General features: G+C 47.4%; 2 protein-coding genes across 3 annotated transcripts; one reads left to right on the forward strand and one right to left on the reverse strand.

Annotated features, from left to right (window-relative positions):
- The first annotated feature begins 1,932 nt into the window (after positions 1 to 1,932).
- Positions 1,933 to 17,080, forward strand: LOC311597724 (uncharacterized protein). 2 transcript variants are annotated; one of them, XR_014779333.1, is made up of 5 exons: positions 1,933 to 3,531; positions 9,123 to 9,249; positions 9,579 to 9,639; positions 10,632 to 16,478; positions 16,756 to 17,080. XR_014779333.1 is itself a non-coding variant. In XM_084782023.1 (4 exons), the coding sequence occupies exons 1-4, from the start codon at positions 3,295 to 3,297 to the stop codon at positions 12,082 to 12,084; spliced, it is 1,878 nt and encodes a 625-aa protein (XP_084638149.1). In that variant the 5' UTR covers positions 1,933 to 3,294; the 3' UTR covers positions 12,085 to 17,080. The 2 variants fall into 2 exon arrangements, 1 of the variants encoding a protein (XP_084638149.1); XM_084782023.1 differs by having other exon boundaries at positions 10,632 to 17,080.
- On the reverse strand, positions 7,341 to 7,923 carry LOC311597502 (large ribosomal subunit protein eL20-like; the record flags this gene model as incomplete). The annotated part of the gene is made up of 1 exon (XM_084781719.1): positions 7,341 to 7,923. The coding sequence occupies exon 1, from the start codon at positions 7,812 to 7,814 to the stop codon at positions 7,341 to 7,343; it is 474 nt and encodes a 157-aa protein (XP_084637845.1). The 5' UTR covers positions 7,815 to 7,923.
- Positions 17,081 to 19,241: the final 2,161 nt, after the last annotated feature.

Here is a 19,241-nt window from a genome sequence, read left to right on the forward strand (position 1 = left end):
GTTTGTGTGTGTGTGTGTGTGTGTGTGTGTGTGTGTGTGTGTAATAGCACATTTTATTGAGGTGGGCCAGAAGATACACAGAAGATGGGTTCTGAAGTTAGGCATGATGGCACAGGCCTTTAATCCTAGTACTTAGGAGGTGGAGGCAGGTGGGCCAGCAGCTCATGGTCATCCTCAGCCATGTAGCAAATTTGAGACCAGTTTGGGTTACATAACTCTCTTTCAAAGGGGTGGCCCAAACCTTTTATCCTGGTACTTGAGAGGCAGGTGAATCTCTGAGTGTTTGAGGCCAGCCTGTTCTACAGAGTGAGCTCCAGGCCAGCCAGGGCACCATAGTTAGACCCTGTCTAAATAAAGGGGTCAGAGGGTCCTCAGTGGGTAAGAGTGCTTGCTGTCCTTCCAGAGAACCCAACTTCTGTTGCAGGTACCATGTTGGACATCTTAGAACTGTCTGTAAGTTCAACTCCAGGAGATGTCAAGCTCTCTCTGGCCTCTGCAGGCTTTGCACTCAATATAAACATACGAGTAAGTTACTCCCCTTAGTACCCAGAGGAGACTGTGGGATGGAATGTAAAGGGTGAAAGGGCACTGTTCTAACAAGTACTAGGCCTGAGAGAATGACCTTTGCAGCATTAATTCTCTTTCCACCTCTGCATAGGTTCCAGGGGCAGAACTCAGGCTATCAAGTTGGCAGCAAGAGCCTTCACCCTCTGAGCCATCCTGTCAGCCCAGCCATTTCTTTTCTATGATTAGACCTTGCTGTCAGGATGGCCTGGAACTCAGTAATCTTCTTGCCTCAAACTCTGAGGTTCTTCTGGACTGTCTTAGTGTTAGGGTCTCTAATGCTGTGAAGAGACACCATGATCATAGCAACTCGTTTTTTTTTTATATTTTATTGTTTTATTATTATGTATACAATGCTCTGCATGTACACCTGCAGGCCAGAAGAGGACATCAGATCACATTACAGATGGTTGTGAGCCACCATGTGGTTGCTGGGAATTGAACTCAGGACCTCTGGAAGAGCAGGCAGTGCTCTTAACCTCTGAGCCACCTCTCCAGCCCATAGCAACTCTTATAAAGGACAGCATTGAACTGGGGCCGGCTTACTGTTTATATTTAACAAAATCTCAAACTTAATTTTACCAATTAAAGACTCAGAAGCCAGATGCTGGGGAGAAAGCCTGCTAGCTCAGAGAGGCATAGAGAGCACCCAGTTGACCTTCCTCCTCAGTTGGCGTCCCAGAAGGAAAAGGAAGTTCTTTTTTTCTCCATGATGTCTCAAAAAAACCTTCAAACTGAATGTCCCTCCATTCTCCTCCTCCTCCTCCTCCTCCTCCTGACTTCCTTTCACTTTCTATGGTTTTTTTCCCCATATTCACTCCCTGTCAACGGGTTGCTTGTTCCTCTTGACCTACGGTTGATTTTATTTAATCCTGTCCAAACAGAAAGCTCTTGGATTAAAGGTGTATGCTAGGGCTGAGCCACACCACAGCTGGACACAGGATTTTCCAGTGTACAACACACCCTCGGGGTTCACAGTGTGGCAGTATCCCGCAGCAGCTTACAGTCTCAGATGTTTGTCCATTCTCACGATGGGAGTCGTGTGGGCACGCAGGCAGCCATGGTCCTGAAGGAGCTGAGAGCTCTGCATCTTCATCCACAGGCAGCAAAAGGAGACTGGTGCTCATGGGCTGGAGCCTGAGCATGTGAGACCTCAAAGCCCACCCTCAATACTGGTGCACTTCCTCCAACAAGGCCACACCTCCTAATAGTGCCACTCCCTATAGGCCAAGCATTGATACACGTGAGTGTAAGGGGTCATTCCTATTCAAAACAGCACACGGAGTTATATTTGAAAACAGTTTTCACTTATTAATGTGTGAGTGTGGTTGGGGGGGGATCATGTTCTTGGGGAGGTCAGAGGACAACTTGAACGGATTCTCTTTTTCTTTACATGGGTTTGGGGATCAAACAGGTTACTACATTTGCCCAGCAAGTACCTGTACCTGCTGAGTCATCAGCTCCTCTCCTGGATTCGTCCCTCGAATAGATCTTTCTTAGGAGATATTTTGGCCGGGCAGTGGTGGCGCACGCCTTTAATCCCAGCACTCAGGAGGCGCAGAGGCAGGTGGATCTCTGAGTGTGAGGCTAGCTTGGTCTACAAATCGAGTCAGCCAAGGCTACACAGAGAAACCCTGTCTCAGAAAAAAACAAAAACAAAAACAAAAGATATATTCTGCCTGGTGTGAGTCCTTCATTGGAAGAAGCAAAGAAGAGAAGAAAGAAGGAACGAAGGAGCCCAGCTCAGGCCCGTCAGGGTGTGGGGTGACGCTCCCCTGGGGGCTGCAACGCCTCTGCAGAGGAGGCCTCCTCTCAGAGCTGTGTGGTTCCTGGGCGTCTGAGTCCCAGGACAGCCAACCACAACATTTGATGCTGTGACTGGATACCCTTTCCCTAGGACACTGCCTCAGCTCAGAGCTGGGATACCTTCCCAGGCCTTGGAGTTGTGGGTTTCCTGGACACCCTCCCACCTGATCAGTAAGGCAGGCCAACCCAACAACAGGACGTCTGTACAGAGTGGAAAGAGATAAATGTTGTCTAGGGTTTGGAGGAAGAAGCTAGGGAGGAAGTGAAGCGATAGCCGGTGATTACAGTATTTTGTTCTGAGTGGTGACAGTTTTAAAATTGTGGTGATGGCTGCAAGTGTAAGCGAACTAACTGTACAAACTAAAGGAACCACGGTGAGTCTGTGTGTTACAGCCCGGCAATCAGCTTCCAAGAGACAAGCGTAAAGCATTATGACCCAACTTCTTAGTACTGTAAGATTTCTGTCCACATGCAGGCGTTACGTATGTGCCTCCTACGGCTTTTAGTAGGAATTCACTGGCCTCGAGAGCTTACCTCCTTATTTTTCCAAATTTCCTAGGGATTTGGAAATTACCAACCACTACTTGCTTCCACCCCCAGGTCAAAACATAGCTCGATGCTCTTCCACATATGAGGTCACCTTTAAATGTCTGTGTTTATAAGCAATGGAGGTCCAAAAGGAGCCAGAGAATTAATGGAAAAGTTTCGGTCTCTGAGGACGTCAGGCCCTGCTCTTCAGGTCTGGCCTTGGCTGAGCACCTCAACTCCGTTGGGTTGGAGTGTTTGCCATCCCTGTGAGGGTGAAATCTGGAACTCTGTGCGCACACTGTGCCCAGTTCATGAGGATTCTGTCTGTGTGCTGGGGGTTGGGGTACCAGGTTCTGATGGAGGAAAACATGGCTGCTGAGCCTTCTGCAATACAGCATGACCTTCTGCCTGAGCTGGGTGGTCTGCAGTGGGCGGGGCCACGCCGTCTGCCCAATCCTCGCCTCTCAAGACTCGCTGGGCGTGTATGCGTACGTGCGTGCGTGCGTGCGGGTACCTGATTGCGCACTGCGTTTTATCCCTGTCCTGGAGCTGCGCAGCATCCTTCCCTGGTCCTGCACAGACCGATCCGTGTGTCGTCCGTGGACTCCCAGGACGCGCCATAAACCAGAAATGGTGAGTTCGCGTCCGGAACCGGAGGCGCGCACAGGTCTGGGCCAGCGGGCGCCAGGTCCGCGATGAAGCCCGCGTCCTCTCGGACCTTCTGGTCTCTGGTGTGGCCCTGGGCCGCTAGTGCTGTTCCCAGATTTCCTTCTCCAAATCACCATTGTTGGCTCTGTGACAATGCTATGTGTCAAATTGATTATTTTTTCCAGCGCTGAGCCAGGAGAGAGCCCAGGTGATTGATACAAGGGTTCTGGTACTGGTACACAACCCAGCCCCAGGACACAGGGGCTGTTGTTTTCCGAGGGCAATGGATGGCTTTCCTGGGAACTTTTTAATTTTTTAATTTTATTTTTATTAGTGATAACAGTCAGACCGTGTGTGTGTGTGTGTGTGTGTGTGTGTGTTTCCGTGTGTGTCCCCGCGTGCGCACCTGTGCATGCGCATGTGCGCGCTAATGTCTCACCGTCCACCATCTCAGATCTCGGGGACCGAACTCAGGTCTTCAGGCTTGGCAGCAGGATCCTTAATCTGTAGGTCAGCCATCTCACTGGCCCCATCTGTGCTTCTGTATGTGTCTGTGATACTGAAGAGCCAATCTAGTGCCTAGACCCTTCTCAGCAAGTTCTCTGCCAATAAGCTACACCCAAGCTCAGGGTGTATACTTTGCTTAAGAGTAAAAGCAGAGACTACTCACCAGCCAGTATTGGAATTAGAAAACAGGTTGTTGTTGTTTATGTGCTGCTTTTTACCCCCGCGGTAAATACCGAAATGTTAGTAGATGGCTGGGTTGACACTGGGCGTCATGCTTGGCAGGGGTTATTGGTACGCCCCCATGCCTGGGTGTTTTTGTACACATTAGTGCAAATGCGTCTGTCCAGAGCAGTATTTATCAGGTTTTGTTTGTATGGTATTAGGTTTCGTGTTTTACCGAGAAGTTGAGCCGACGGTACAGAGCATTTCCACACACCCCCTCTTTATGGCTGTAGTTCCCTGCTCGGCCCCTTGCTTGCAGGTAGTGTGCCAATATTACACATAATGTATTTTTGAGACGAGCCTCATGCCACAGGCTGGTTTTGAGATTGTGTACCCTAGGATGGCCTTGAATTCAGATCTTTCCTTCACTTCCCAAGGACTCCGTTTATCGTATATGCCACCATGCCCATGGACGCTGGGGAACCACACTGGGCCTCTTGCATGCTGGGCAGGCACCCTGGCAGCCGAGTTTGTCGCAGTCACGAGTCAGTGTCTTACACCTGATCGTGGTGAGAAACGATTTTAATACATTGCTCACTGACGTCCACACTTTAGCGTTCTCCTCCTGTTTCGCATCCTTGTGTAGGCTGTGGACCCACCAGCACGGTGTTATGTGGACTAGGTCCGCTGTCTTAAAAACTGCCTGGTTGTTAAGGGCGCTTGTTGCTCCTGCAGAGGGACCAGAGTTCAGTTCCCACATCCAGGTGTGGTGGCTCCTCACACTTGTAACTCCAGCTCCAGGGAACTGATGACGGCCTCTTCTGGGCCCCAGCCAGGCACCCGCATGCGTGTGCGTATACACCCCCACATACATAATTAAAAATAAAACATTGTTACAAATCACTGTCTGTGCTTTACCTACTAACCATTCATCCCATTCCCCATTCCCCCACCTAATGAAAAACAAAGGCCTGACAACCAATGTTTTCTAAATTTTTGTTTTATTTTACCCATTAATAGATTGTATCAGTGTATTATTATTGTCAAATTACTTACCAAAGGACATCGACTCTAGCTTCTTCCTCCTCCTCCTTCTAAATTTAAATTTATTTTTGTAAATGTATTGACTTTACAACTCACTCCTAGCCCCCCCATCTTTCCAGTTCCCCCTCCCTCCTTCTTCCCTCTTTTCCCTCTCCCCTAGTCCTCAGAAAGGGGGAGCCCTCCTGCCCTACCAACTGACGCTAGCCTATCAAGTCTCAGCAGGACTGCCTGCATCCTCTTCTTCTGTGGCCCCCTCCGTGCCAGAGACAGCCCCTGCTCCCTGTAATAGGGGGCCCACATGGAGACTGAGCTGCCTGTCAGCTACATCTGAGCCGGGGCCCTAGGTCCTCGCTGTGCATGGTCCTCGGTTGGTGCGTCAGTCTCTGCACCCCACACCCCTCCCCTGTTTCAGAATTGTTGGCTCTGTTGGTCTTCTTGTGGAGCTCCTGTCCTCTCTGTCCCCCCCACTCTTCCGTAAGACTCCCTGCATTCTGCCAAAAGCTTGGCTGTGTGTCTCAGCATCTGCTTGGATCTCCTGCTGGCTGGAGTCTTTCAGAGGACATCTATAGTAGACCCCTGTCCTGTTCCCTCTCAACCACTTCCGGTTCTACCTGCCCTTCTGAATGAGAGTTAAGCATCCTCTCTAGGCTCCTTGTTATGTAGCTTCTTTTGGTCTGTGGGTTGTAGTCTGGTTGTCCTGTGTTATATGGCTAACATCTGCTTATAAGTGAGTATATACCATGCGTGTCCTTTTGAATCTGGGTTATCTAACTCAGGATGATCTTTCCCAGATCCATCCATTTGCCTGTAAGTTTCTTTCTTTCGTTGTTTTTGTTTTGTTTGTTTGAGATTGCGTTTCTCTGTGTACCCTTGACTATCCTGGACTCGCCTTTTTTTGGGGCGGGGGGAGACAGGGTTTCTCTGTGTAGCCTTCGATGTCCTGGACTCTCTTTGTAAACCAGGCTGGCCTCAAACTCAAAGAGATATGCCTTCCTCTGCCTCCTGAGTGCTGGGATTACAGGTGTGCACCACCATGCTCGGCTTACCCTTACCTGCAAATTTCATGATGTCTTTGTCTTTAATAGCTGAATAGTCTTCCATTGTGTAGATGTACCACAGCTTAATCCATTCTTTGGTTTAGGTACATCTGGGTTGTTTCCAGTTTCTGGCTATTACAAATAACACTACCATGAACATAGTTGAGCAAATGTCTTTGTGGTATGCTGGAGCATCTTTTGGGTATATGCCCAGGAGTGATACAGCTGGGTCCTGAGGTAGAGCTGATCTCAGTTTTCTGAGAAAGCGCCAGATTGATTTTCAAAGTGGTTGTACAAGTTTGCACTCCCGCCAGCAACGGAGGAGTGTTCCCCTTTCTCCACATCCTCACTAGCATGTGCTGTCACTTGAGTTTTTGATCCTTAGCCATTCTGCTGGGTGTAAATGGAATCTCAGAGTTGTTTTTATTTGCATTTCCCTGATGATTAAGGACGTTGAACATTTCTTTAAGTGCTTCTCAGCCATTAGATATTCTTCTGTTGAGAATTCTCTGTTTAGCTCTGTACCCCACTTTTAAATTGGATTATTGGGTTTGTTGGTGGAAACCAGTTCTTGCTCTTGTTTCTGAGGCTGGCCTTGAAGCCCCGGGCTAAAGTGATCCTGCCTCTGTAGGCGTAGAGCTGTATATCATTGTACAGTCAGCTCATTGCCTTCTTCTTCTTCTTCTTCTTCTTCTTCTTTTTTTTTTTTTTTTTTTTGGCTTTTTTCTTCTTTAAAAATTTTTTTTTTTTATTTTAAAAAAATAGTGTATGTGGGTTTATGGACATGAATGCAGTGCCCAAAGAAGCTAGAAGAAGGTGTGGGATCCACTAGGGCTGCAATTATGGGCTGCTTGATATGAATGTTGGGAATTGAACTCGCATCCTCTGAGCAGTGAGCGCCTCACCATAGCGCCATCTCGCAGCTCCCTCATTGCTTTCTGGAGCAGCGGGCTCTGACCAGTGTTAGGCATTTCTTGTGTTCTTTTTCCAGTGCCTGGGGTTGTATCTAAGTCTTCACTTATGCCAACGTGCTCTTCCACTGAATCAACACCTGACACTTGGTATTCCTCTGTAGGTTTGAAAAGTAGCTTTTTTTTTTTTTTTGAAGTGTGGCTTGTGCTGGCGCCGCCACACGCGGTGGGGCAGCGGGAACTTGATCTTGGAGTCGTGGAACTGCTTGACGGCCGGCCGGCGGCACTTGCCAGCTGCAATCTCCTCCACCTCCATGATCTGGATGGAGTGCGCGCGGGCACGGTGCCGGGCACCCATGTCGCGGTAGCATTGGGTGACGGCGCCAACGGTGGTCAGGTCCGGGTACTCCCGGTACATGTTGTGCGTGCCACTGCGGGAGTCGTAGCGCAGCCAGATGCCGAAGTTCTTTACACGAAGCGGTGACTTTTCAATCACCTGCCCGCAGTACACTGTCTCCCTGGACGACTTCTTCGTCTTCTTCAGCTGCGACACGAAGTACCAGAAGCGGGACTTGGCCACCACATGGTTGGGTGCAAAGATGCACATTCGGTACAGCGGTGGCGTATGGCACTTCGGGGTGGGCAAGCAGCGCCCCACCACCTTGTACTCCCGAAGCGTGCCCGACGTCTTCCATGGCGGTCTGTCCTGCTTCGCCGCCACTCACAAAAGGAAGTCGAAAAGTAGCTTTGTTGGTTCATAAAATGTTTTTTAGAGGACTTCCAGAATTTTGCACATTTTCCCATTGTTTGCCATCTTAGGTTCTTTCTAAGATTATGAACCACTTTACCTTTCTTTATACACATCTGACAGAACTTAGTAAAAAATGTCACCTTTCCCATTGGGTGCATGAGGTTATGACATACTTAATTACATTTGTAGAGGAAACAGGATACACATTTCCACACTCTTAGTCTTCATATATAATGGGCTAAAATCCACATGTGTGAACTTGGAATTGTGTATCTAAGTACATACATTAGAGACTCACTAAGAAGGGAAGGTGTGTGTGTGTGTGTGTGTGTGTGTGTGTGTGTGAGAGAGAGAGAGAGAGAGAGAGAGAGAGAGAGAGAGAGAGAGAGAGAGAGAGAGAGAGAGGAGGTTCTTACTGTGTAGTCCAGACTGGTCTGGAACTCACAACGATCCACCTGCCTCTCCTTCCCAATTGCTAGGATTAAAGACTGTGACATCACGCCTAGCAATAGTAAATCCATTGCCTAAATCTTTAGGCAAAATAAGCTACTTAGTCTTGTGAAAACGTTTCCAAGTTTTAATTTATCAACTAGGAGCAAAGGTCAAATGTAAGGGGAAATTTTTAAAAAAGTTATACTTATTTTAATATTTTTATTTATTTGTAGTGTGTGTGTGTGTGTGTGTGTGTGTGTGTGTGTGTGTGTTTATATGTGAACCATGGCTCACATGTGGATATCAAAGGACAACTTGCAGGAGTTGGTGTCTGCCTCCACTGTGTGCGTCCTCTGGATTGAACCCGGGTCGTCAGGTTTGACAGCAAGAGCCATTTCTAAAGGGACGCATCCTGAGCACTGTCGTACTGGCTCTTATGAGTAGAGCTTTGCTAGGGCAGAACTAGGCATTGGTAGGAAAAGGAACCACAGGTGATTTAGGATTACTGTGCCTCCTGCTGTCTGAGGGCGTTGCCCTCGTCATTCCTTCTTTTGTGTGATTTGTGTCTGGGAGGCAGTGGTACTGTAGTCAGGGAGTAAGGTCCTGATAAAGTTATGGAATAAACATTGGTAGATCAGAATCAAGGAAACTTCTCATAAACTGAGCGTGGATACCCAGTCTGACCTATCTCACGGATCCTCCTCTGTCTCCGTCCTCTGTGGGATGTTGTAGGAGTCCCTGACCTTTGAGGATGTGGCTGTGGACTTCACCCAGGAGGAGTGGGCTCTGCTGGACCCGTCCCAGAAGAATCTCTACAGGGATGTGATGCTGGAAACTGTCAACAACTTGACTGCTGTTGGTAAGGATGACAACACTCCTTCCCGTCAGCATTTAAGAAAACTGTCTTATTAGCAACTCGTCCAGTGACTTAGCAAGTGGAAAGAGAATACTTGGGTTCAATCAGCAGCGTCTCAGTGTACCATGAAAACAGAGTTCAAGCTGGGCGTGGTGGCACACTCTTGTAGTCCTGCCTACTCGGGAGGCAGAGGCAGGTGGATCTCTGTGAGTTCAAGGCCAGCCTGGTCTACAAAGCAGTCCAGGCCAAACAAGGCTACACAGAGAAACCTTGCCTTTAAAAAAAAAATCAATAACAGTAATTTCTACTGTTTTCTCTGGTCTACATTTTAGGAATACAGTGGGACAGTCAGCACATTGAAGATCAGTACAAAAATTTTGGAAGAAACCTAAGGTAATTTATATTCATTAGGGGAAATAGTTCCCACTAGTGTGAAATGGAGAAGGTCATGAATATAAATGTTTATTAAAACATAGGTCTCATGATTTATCATGATGTCATTAAAGTTGGATGCAACCTATGGATTCACTTGATTCATCCTTTTCAAATCTTTAGTATCTGGGACTATGGAGCTACATTGCTCACAAAACAAAACCAACAATAACAACAAAACCCCAAACCCCACAAGTAATAATGAGCCCTGCTTCAAATTTACTTATCCTTCAATATTTTTTACAATTATAGTTTTAATTTTTTGCATATATGCTGTTTCATTTTTGGTCACTTCAAGATTCCCCAGATCTGAATGCTACTTGCATTCAAGCACTTTACAGAGAAATTACCTAGTTGTATGCCCAAGAAATCCCAAGAGCCTTCCTATTTTCCCTGACAGTGTTAACAATACCCATGGGTTTGAAAAGCATCAAAGGCTCACTCATTATTCATGCTAATGTGCAGTTTTAAGAAATAAAACACTAACCAAAAGCAGCTTGAGGAGGAAAGGTTATTTCATCTTCCACTTCCAGGTCACAGTGTGTCACTGTGGGAGTCGCGGCGGGAACTTGAGTCAGGACACTGCCTACTGGCTCGCCCTCTCCATGGGTGGCTCAGCTTGCTTTCTGATATAGCTGGGCCCACGTGTCTGGGAGAGCCAGTCACAGTGAGCTGGGCCTTCAAGAAAATACCAGACAGAGATGGCCACAGGTCAGTCTGACGAAGGCAGTCTCAACTGAGTTCCTTCCCAGGCAGCGCTAGTTTGTGTCTGTTGAATAATGTGTCTTGTTTTTCATGGAAGTCCTGTGGTAGAGAGATTTTACAGAAAGCAAAGAATATGGTAGGTGCGAGGAAAGCCAGATTGCAGATCTCAGTCTGAGCGAGGAAGCTGAGGGAAGCCCTGGGCGTGAACTGAGTGTGCTAAAGTCTGTTGCTCATGAATCTCTTCTCAGGCGCATGGGCACTCACACTGAGCACAGGCGGTACGAGAGCCAAGAAGGCGGTGAGACGGCGCAGCAAGCTAAGCAGCACGAAGTCCCGGGGATCCAAGCTAGAGAGGCGCGGTATAAATGTAAAAGCTGCGGACTGCTGTTTATTTCCTTAGCCAACTTTCAGAGACACGTGAGAATACACGGTGGGCCCGGACCTTGTAAGCCTAAGGCGTGTGGAGAAGCCATTAAATCCCACAGTTCACTTCAGACACACGAAAAAGCGCACACTCAGGATAAAACCTGTCAACCTGGGCAAGATGCAGGCCCTGCTGAAGCTTCTCAAGCCGGAGAAAGTGTTCAGACTGGGGATAGACGTTATAAATGTGAGGCGTGTGAGGAAGCCTTCAGTTGTTTCAGTTCTTTGCAAAGACATTTAAGGACTCATACCAAAGAAAGACCCTACAAGTGCAAAACCTGTGATAAAGCCTTTGGTTGTCTAAGCTCTCTTCGGATCCATGTAAAAGTCCACGACAGAGAGGATGCATATCGCGAATGTAGCGAGTGTGGGAAAGCCTTCCCCTCTCTCTCCACGTTTCAGCGGCACATGATAACTCACACTGGGAACGAGCCTTACAAGTGTAAGGAGTGCGGGAAGGCATTCATTAGTCAAGTTTCATTTCAGGTACACGAAAAGCTGCACGGTGCAGAAAATCCCTATGAGTGTAAACACTGTGGCAAAACCCTAAGCAGCCTGAATTCCCTTCAGAGACATGAAAGAACTCACACTGGAGAGAGGCCCTATGAGTGTAAGGAGTGCGGGAAATCTTTCAATTGTCCCAGTTCCTTCCAACGGCATGAAAAAACTCACACTGGAGAGAAGCCCTTTGAGTGTAATAAGTGTGGTAAGACCTTCACCCGCTCCACCTACCTCCAGATGCACGTTAAGATCCACAGCGGCGAGAAGCCCTACGCGTGTAAAGTGTGTGGGAAAGCGTTCACGAGCTCCAGTTCCATTCGCGTACACAAGAGGACTCACACCGGGGAGAGGCCCTACACGTGCGAGGAGTGTGGGAGAGCCTTCAGCTGCCCCAGTGCCTTCCAAAGGCACAAGATTATCCACACCGGGGAGAGGCCCTATGAGTGCACCAAGTGTGGGAAAGCCTTCAACCGCTCCAGCTCCTTCCAGAGGCACCAAAGGACCCACACTGGCGAGAAACCCTACGAGTGCGAAGAGTGTGGCAAAGTCTTCACCAGTTACAGCTCCATCCGCATCCATAAAAGAACGCACACTGGCGAGAAACCCTACGAGTGCGCAGAGTGTGGGAAAGCCTTCAGTTGCCCCAGTACCTTCCACAAACACGAGAGGACCCACAGCGGGGAAAAACCCTATCAGTGCGCGCAGTGCGGGAAAACCTTTAGTCGCTCTAGGAACTATCAGTCACACCTGAGGTCTCACAAGGAGAAACTTGACTGAGTATCAACTTCTTTGTGATGGTTTCCTTCCAAAAAAAAAAGCATGAAAGCGCGCGCGCGCATATCCTGTGTGAAGTCCCGCGTCACACACCTTTGTGGCATCCCTGAGACTGTAGAGTGGGGATAGGCCATAAGTACTGAATGTAGCGATGCCATTCGACTTCGGTTTGAAGCCACGAAGCCACACGGGTGGAGGGCCCAAGTGGTGGACTATGCGCAGGGAACAGTAACCTCCAGGAGGCTGGTGTCTGCAGCAATGCCCGCCAGAGGGCTGGAGGACAGCACTGTGGTAGGATGCTTGTCTCCTGAGAGCAAGCCTATCACTGCCTAAAACACTTGGGTAAAATTAGTACAGCCAGGCATGATGGCGCACGCCTTTAATCCCAGCACTTGGGGGGCAGAGGCAGGCGTGTGTCTGTGACTTGGAGAGCAGCCTGGACTACAGAGTGAGTGCCAAGCCAGACAAGACTAATAGGGACTGTTGGAAAACTACTACTACTACTAAGTAAATAAAATTTAAAAACTAGTACATATTAGATTTAACAAGTTTAAAATGTTAGAAATGGAAAATTTTAAGACTTGTTTTTTCAATTTCCGTGCTGTTACGTGTTTTATTTATTCTGTGATGAAATATGTGCCGTTTGTGTGTAGGTGCCCATAGAGATGAGAAGAGGGCACTGGCTCCTGTGAAGCTGCAGTGACAGGTGGCTGTGAGCATGTGACATGGGTGCTAAGACCTGAACTTGAGAGCTGCAAGAGCAGTGCATGGTCTAAACCTCTCTAGTCCACAAGAAAATTCCTAGTCACATTTAAGTTGAACGTGGTGGCTTGTGCTCCTAAGGTCACTGCTCAGGAGGTAGAGATAGGATTGCCGTGGGTTTGAGGACATTTCCAGGTTAGGCAGTGAGAATCAAATAAACAACAGCAAGAAAATCAAAGCAAAAAGATAAAAAAAAAAAAAAAAAAAAAGCAAAACCCAAGCTGGGCGGTGCACACCAGTCCTCTGGAGATAGAGGCAGGGGGATCTCTGTGAGTTCAAGACCAGCCTGGTCTACAGAGTAAGTTCCAGGACAGTCAAGGGTACACAGAGAAAAACCCTGTCTCAAACCCTCATCCCCTGCCAAAATAAAACAAAACCCAAACCAAAAAGAGCTGGTGAGATGGCTGAGCTCATAAAGACGATGCTTGCTGTGCATGCTGACTATCAGAGTTATTTCCCAGGATGCACATGGTGAAGTGAGGGAAGTCCTGACCTTCACATGCAAACCGTGGCAGGCACTGGGCGGGCACAAATGTGATACCAAACCCCCGAGCAGGCAGGAAACAAGCCAAGTTTTAAAATTAATTTCTTCTTTTGAAACAGAATCTTAACCATGTACAATGGCTCATGCGCCATTGAGGTGACCCTGAACTTGGAGACCCTCCCACCTCACCCCGCCTATGCATCCCTGAGTGCTGGGTTTACAGGCCTGATCACACCCAGCCACGCCAAGGACTTTTACAGTCATGTGAAGACTTCTAATTCAGAGGAAACTTACAAATTCAAACAATGTGAGAAGCCTGGTGCAGTGAATGCAGCCTGTTCCATGAAATACACACCTTGAGGAAACCAGTATAAAAGGCACAAAGCAGGAGCTGGGGAGATGGCTCGATGCTTCTCAGCACCCGAGCTTTGCAGAGGACCAAGGTTCGCTTCTCAGTACCCGCGTAGGCTCACACACATCTGTGTTTCCAGTTCCAGAATAGCTGATGCCCTCTTCACTTCTGCACTTCTGTGGATACCAAGTGTGCATGTGGTGCACACATGTGCAAGCTGGCAAACACTCAATGCACACAAAACCTGTAAAAATGACTAAAAATAATATAAAAGGCGCAAACTGATTTCTTCTCCTGATAGCGACCTTATTATTTGAGATCTCTGTGTTACGGATTTTTCACAATTCATTTTCAGAGAGTCATCTGTAAGAAACTTGAGTAGTTAAGCAGTAGGTCATGTTGATTGCTTTGGTGTTGTGGTCATCTTAATAAATGTTATCTGTCTATTCCGAAGTGTGTGGGATCCATGGCTGAGCTGACATGTGTTTCTAGCTTATGGGAGTTAGAATGCTGGAGAGCACTTGTCACATAAACCGTGCTTAACAGCAGGAGAGGCCGTGACTGCGACTACTTGGAGACGGTCCGTAGCCTGTTGTGGTGGCGCACGCCTTTAAGCCTGGTATTCAGAAGGTAGAGGCAGGCGGATCTCCATGAGTTCGAGGCCACTATTCCCAGTTGTTTCTTTTGATGTTTTCATCACACGCTGCCATACCCTGCCACCAGTTTGCCACCTGCATGCTAGTGGTCTTACCCATATCGCCGATCTCTCTGTAGCTCCGTTCATTTATTTTAAGGTCACCTTGTTCGGACAGTAGCATGTGGTTCCTGTCTGTTTTCAGAGTTGCTAATCCTGCCAGTTGCATTCGGATCCTGAGGCCCTCCAGCAGGCAAGTATTGCTTTAGGCAAGTGTTGCTTTAGGTGAAAAGTTCTTTCATTCTTTCTGGTTTTAGTGACCTAGGCTTTAAACCTGGGGGGCCCTTCATGCTAGGCAAGTGCTCTACCGCTGCCCTACATCCCCACTTCATTTCCATGTTTAAATTTACAGTGTCAGCGTTTGACTGGTTTCCAGGTTGACACTGAAGGTGATACTGTTTTCTCATTGTTCCCCAGACAACGTCCCTTCTGCTTCCTCATTGTTCGTTTCCCATCACACTCCCTTTTATGCCCTCCCAGCATCCCCTCCCCCCATATATTTGTTTTGTTTTGTTTGTTTTTGTTTTTTTCAAGACAGGGCTTCTCTGTGTAGCCCTGGCTGTCCTGGACTCGCCTTGTAGACCAGGCTGGCCTCGAACTCATAGAGATCTTCCTCCCCCTGCCTCATGAGTGCTGGGATTATAGGCATGTGCAATGCCTCACATACATGTATTTCTTTCTTTAAAAAAGATTTATTTATTTATTATGTATACAGTGTTCTGCTTGCATGCCAGAAGAGGGCATAAGATCACATTATAGATGGTTGTGAGCCACCATGTGGTTGCTGGGAATTGAACTCAGGACCTCTGGAAGAGCAGTCAGTGCTCTTAACCTCTGAACTATCTCCCAGCCCCGCACACATATAGATTTTAATTTAGGCTTTTTCCTAAAGGAAAATTGTGAAGTGTTTATCTCTGCCAATCTGACCCAGTTTAGCAGAATATTTTCATTATGGCTGCATCAAATTTTGCTGAATTTTATTAATATACTTGTTCGTTTCAAACAGGGTCTCACTATGTTTTAGCTGGCCTGGGACACACAAACATCTGCTTGTCTCCGCCTCCGGAGTTCTGGGATTAAAGGCTGTGCCACCACACAGCTACGTTTTCTTTATCCATCCATCCGTTGATGGACACCTGGCATTTCCTGGCTATTGTGAATACACGGCAGTCAGTATCTCTGATAGCTTGACTGAGAGTCCTTTGGATGTACACCCAAGAACAGTACCGCTGAGTCATATTATTTTCAGATTTTTGAAGAACCTCCATACTGACCTTGATAGTGGCTGAACAAGTTTAATTCCTGCTGGCAGAATTAAGGATTCCTCTTTCCCACATGCTTAGCTGTTTTTAAAGTTATTCTGCCTATCTGTGTGTTATAGGAAATATAAAAATATCTAATAATATTTATTATAAAATTAGCCTACAATTATTACGGCGGTATTATCTAAGCCTATACCATAATCAATAAAGACACAGACACCTGTCGTATTTTCGAATAGCCTCATTTTACATGTTACTGAGCAGATGTTAACCCTCTAAATTCCCCATATCACTTCCCAGCCCCCCACCCCAGGCCATCTGCTTTAATCCTTACTATCTGGGCTCCTTCTGGTCCATAATCCCAAAATACTTGCTAATGGTCTCTGTCGGGGCTGCTTCCCTCCGTCCACGCCAGTCTGGGCGTGTGCTTCTCTCCCTGCTAACCCATCGCGACCTCCTCTTCCTGCTTCCTCCTTCTGTACCTCTCCTACCCAAGATCCTCTTCTCTCTAACCATGCCCCCACCCCACTCCCGCCCCACCCCCACCCCCACTACCCTTCCCTCTGCCCCTTCTGCCCTGCTCAGGCTGTAGGCCTTTCATTCCGCCAGCCCTCGAGGCAAAGTTACACAGCAATTTTGGGGGTGGTGGTGGTGAGTGTCTGCTGATAAAAGATAGCAAGCACACCTCGGGGAGCAACATAGTTGATGCTCTAACACAAAGCACTAGACCGTGCTCTTAGATTCATGAGCATCAGCAGTCTTCCTGTCTTCTAGTGTCTGTCTGTCTGTTTGTCTGTCTGTCTGCCTGTCTATCTCTATGTTGTTTTTGTTTTTGAAGACCAGGTTTCTGTTTGTAGCCCTGGCTATCCTAGAACTCACTCTGTAGACCAGGCTGGCCTGGAACTCAGAGATCCACCTGCTTCTGCCTCCCAAGTGCTGGGATTGAAGGCATATGCCATCACATCTGGATTTCATTTATTTTTTTAGTGTCTTAAAGTTTTGATTATAAGGCAGGTGTGGTGGCGCACACCTTTAATCCCAGCACTCAGGAGGCAGAGGCAGGCGGATCCCTGTGAACTCAAAGCCAGCCTGGTCTACAAAGCGAGTCCAGGACAGCCAGGGCTCTATATAACAGAGAAACCCTGTCTCAAAAGACAAATAAAATAAAATAAAATTTCATTGTAGAATTCTTTCACCTTCTTGACCTTGTTGGTTAGGTTTATTTTGGTCTGTGATTCGCAAGCTATTGTTAATTGGATTCTTTCACTATTTTTTGTTCCTCTCAACCAGTTCATCGTGTTTCTGTAGAGACACTGGCTTTTGCATGTTGACGCTCTCCTTCTCTGTTGAAGTTGTGTATCAGGTCCAAGCATTTTCTGGTGGAATCTTGCATCTTATACCTCTGAGTTCATGTCATCTGCAAATAAAGAGAGTTTGAAACCTTCCTTTCCCTTTTGTGTCCCTTTTCTTTACCTCAGTTTATTGCTCCGGTGAGACACTGAGCTCTGTGCTGAGTAAGAAGGTCACAGAGGGAGTGGGGCCCCTGTTTTGTTTCAGTCCTTAGAAGACGTGGTCTCAGTTTTGGGGCCACTAGTGTGATGTTGGTGGTAGATATTTTGGGTTTATATATTTTCCTGTTTTACAGTAACTTAGTTTATTCCTTAAGAATTTTTATCTATGTGTACAATGTATTTTGACTGTATCCATCCTCACTTCCTGCCCATGCCCCTCCAACATGTTTTTCTCTTCTTTTAAAAAAGAAAGGTGAACACCCCCACCCCCACCCCCCCGTTACGTAGCAATTTCCTCAGAGATAAAACATTCCATCCTGCAGGAAGCTCAAGATTCAGGGAGTTCTAAAGGGAGGGTTGTTGAAACGCACATAACCAACCCAGAAACTTCAGGAAGTCCCGGGAACTGGCCAGATGTAGTGATAGTGTCTTAAAGAAAATAATGCTTTATTCTCTACAGTCACAGGGAGCCTCGCCTGCGTGTACACTGGTGTCAGCTGAGGTTCCCTTCCCTTAAACTTGTAGGATTTCCCACATGTACAAGTTCTTATGTGCAGGGGAGACTTGCACTTGAAGGCTTTCCCACCTTCCTCACACTCATGCTGTCTCCCACTTTGTGTTGAGAAAGCTACAAATTATGGTAAAAAGTTATGGCATAGATTTTTCATTCATCAGTTTTGTTGTTTTGTTTTTTTCAGAACAGGTTTTCTCTGTGTTGCCTTGGCTGTCCTATAACTGATTCCATAGACCAAGCTGGCCTCAAACTCACAGAGATTCGCCTGCCTTTGCCTCCTAGGTGCTGGGATTAAAGGTGTGCTCCACCACTGCCTGGCCCTTTTGTTCTGAATTCTTGTTTTAATCGTTGGTGAGATCTATTTCTTCTGATTACATGCCATTACACTGCGGATGGTACTGTCTGAGTTACCAACCATTACCACTGACACTAGTCTTCCATCACCGAGGACCTCTTCAATTGCAATAAATATCACAGTCCAACCTTCAATCTACTGTAATGACCACTGTTGTCCCTCCCCCAAAGAGGACTCAATCATTTCTTCGCTTTCTGTTCCATCACTATAACCCAATCAGCAATAGGAACCAGGCATCTCACTCTCTCCTATGCTCTGAAGCCGTTGCGAAGACAGAAAATCTGCATCCATTTTCAAAACGTGACCATGCTAATCAACCAGTGGGAAAATATGGATCAAACGGGCATTGAAAGGTTCAGCTGACAATGGCGGAGCTAGTAAAGGCACTTGCCACCAAGCCTGGTGACCACCACATGCACACTATGGCATACCCCCTCCCCCCCCACACACAAAACGCACTAAACCAAAATGTCAAAAGTGAAAAGCAAGCTCAGCATGGGTGCATGTCTGTCATCCCAATGCTGAGGCAGAGCCAAGTGGCTCTCTGTTAAAAACAACAACAACAACAACAACAACAACAAAGGCAGGGTCTGGATGGCATCAAGAGCACTGGTGCTTTTCTGGAAGACCCGGGTTCCAGCACCCACATGTTGCTAACAACCTTGTGACTCCAGTCCGAGGATCGGATGCCCTCTTCTGGCTTCCATGGCTACTGCATGCATGTGGTACCCAAAAGGAAATGGCCCCAGCCTCTAGCAATCAGGGTATAGCTGTGCTGACACTGGAAGGGTGACTTCCTTAGCTGACACAACTCTTATCTCCAGTGGGCTGGAAGGAATGTGGCAAGGCTGGGCTTCCCAACAGCCGTGCCCAGGCCTTTAAACCTGTTTCTTAAAAGCTTCCCTCGTGCCTGGTGTGGTGGCGCTCGCCTTTAATCCCAGCACTCAGGAGGCAAAGGCAGGCGGATCGCTGTAAATTCGAGGTCAGCCTAGTCTACAAAGTGAGTCTAGGACGGTCAAGGCTACACAGAGAGACCCTATCTCGAAAAAAAAAAATCGAGATACCAGCCGGGAGAGGTGATCCACGCCTGTAATCCCAGTACTCGGGAGGCGGGGGGGGGGGGGGGGGGGGGGAGATCTCCGTTAAAAAAAAAATATCGCGATACCATTATTTCTACTTGGGAAGAAGTTCAACGTAATCATAAAGTTAGCCGTATACCCCGCCCT

This window comes from Acomys minous, assembly GCF_964271855.1.
Source record: "Acomys minous genome assembly, chromosome: 5".
Classification (NCBI taxonomy): Eukaryota; Metazoa; Chordata; class Mammalia; order Rodentia; family Muridae; genus Acomys; species Acomys minous.

Bases quoted from the DNA above. Each gene is read 5' to 3' on its own strand.
- LOC311597724 (XM_084782023.1), top strand. From the start codon at position 3,295: ATGACCTTCTGCCTGAGCTGGGTGGTCTGCAGTGGGCGGGGCCACGCC. The intron at 9,250-9,578 runs GTAAGGATGACA...TCTACATTTTAG, and splicing joins CAACAACTTGACTGCTGTTG to GAATACAGTGGGACAGTCAG. The intron at 9,640-10,631 runs GTAATTTATATT...ATCTCTTCTCAG, and splicing joins AATTTTGGAAGAAACCTAAG to GCGCATGGGCACTCACACTG.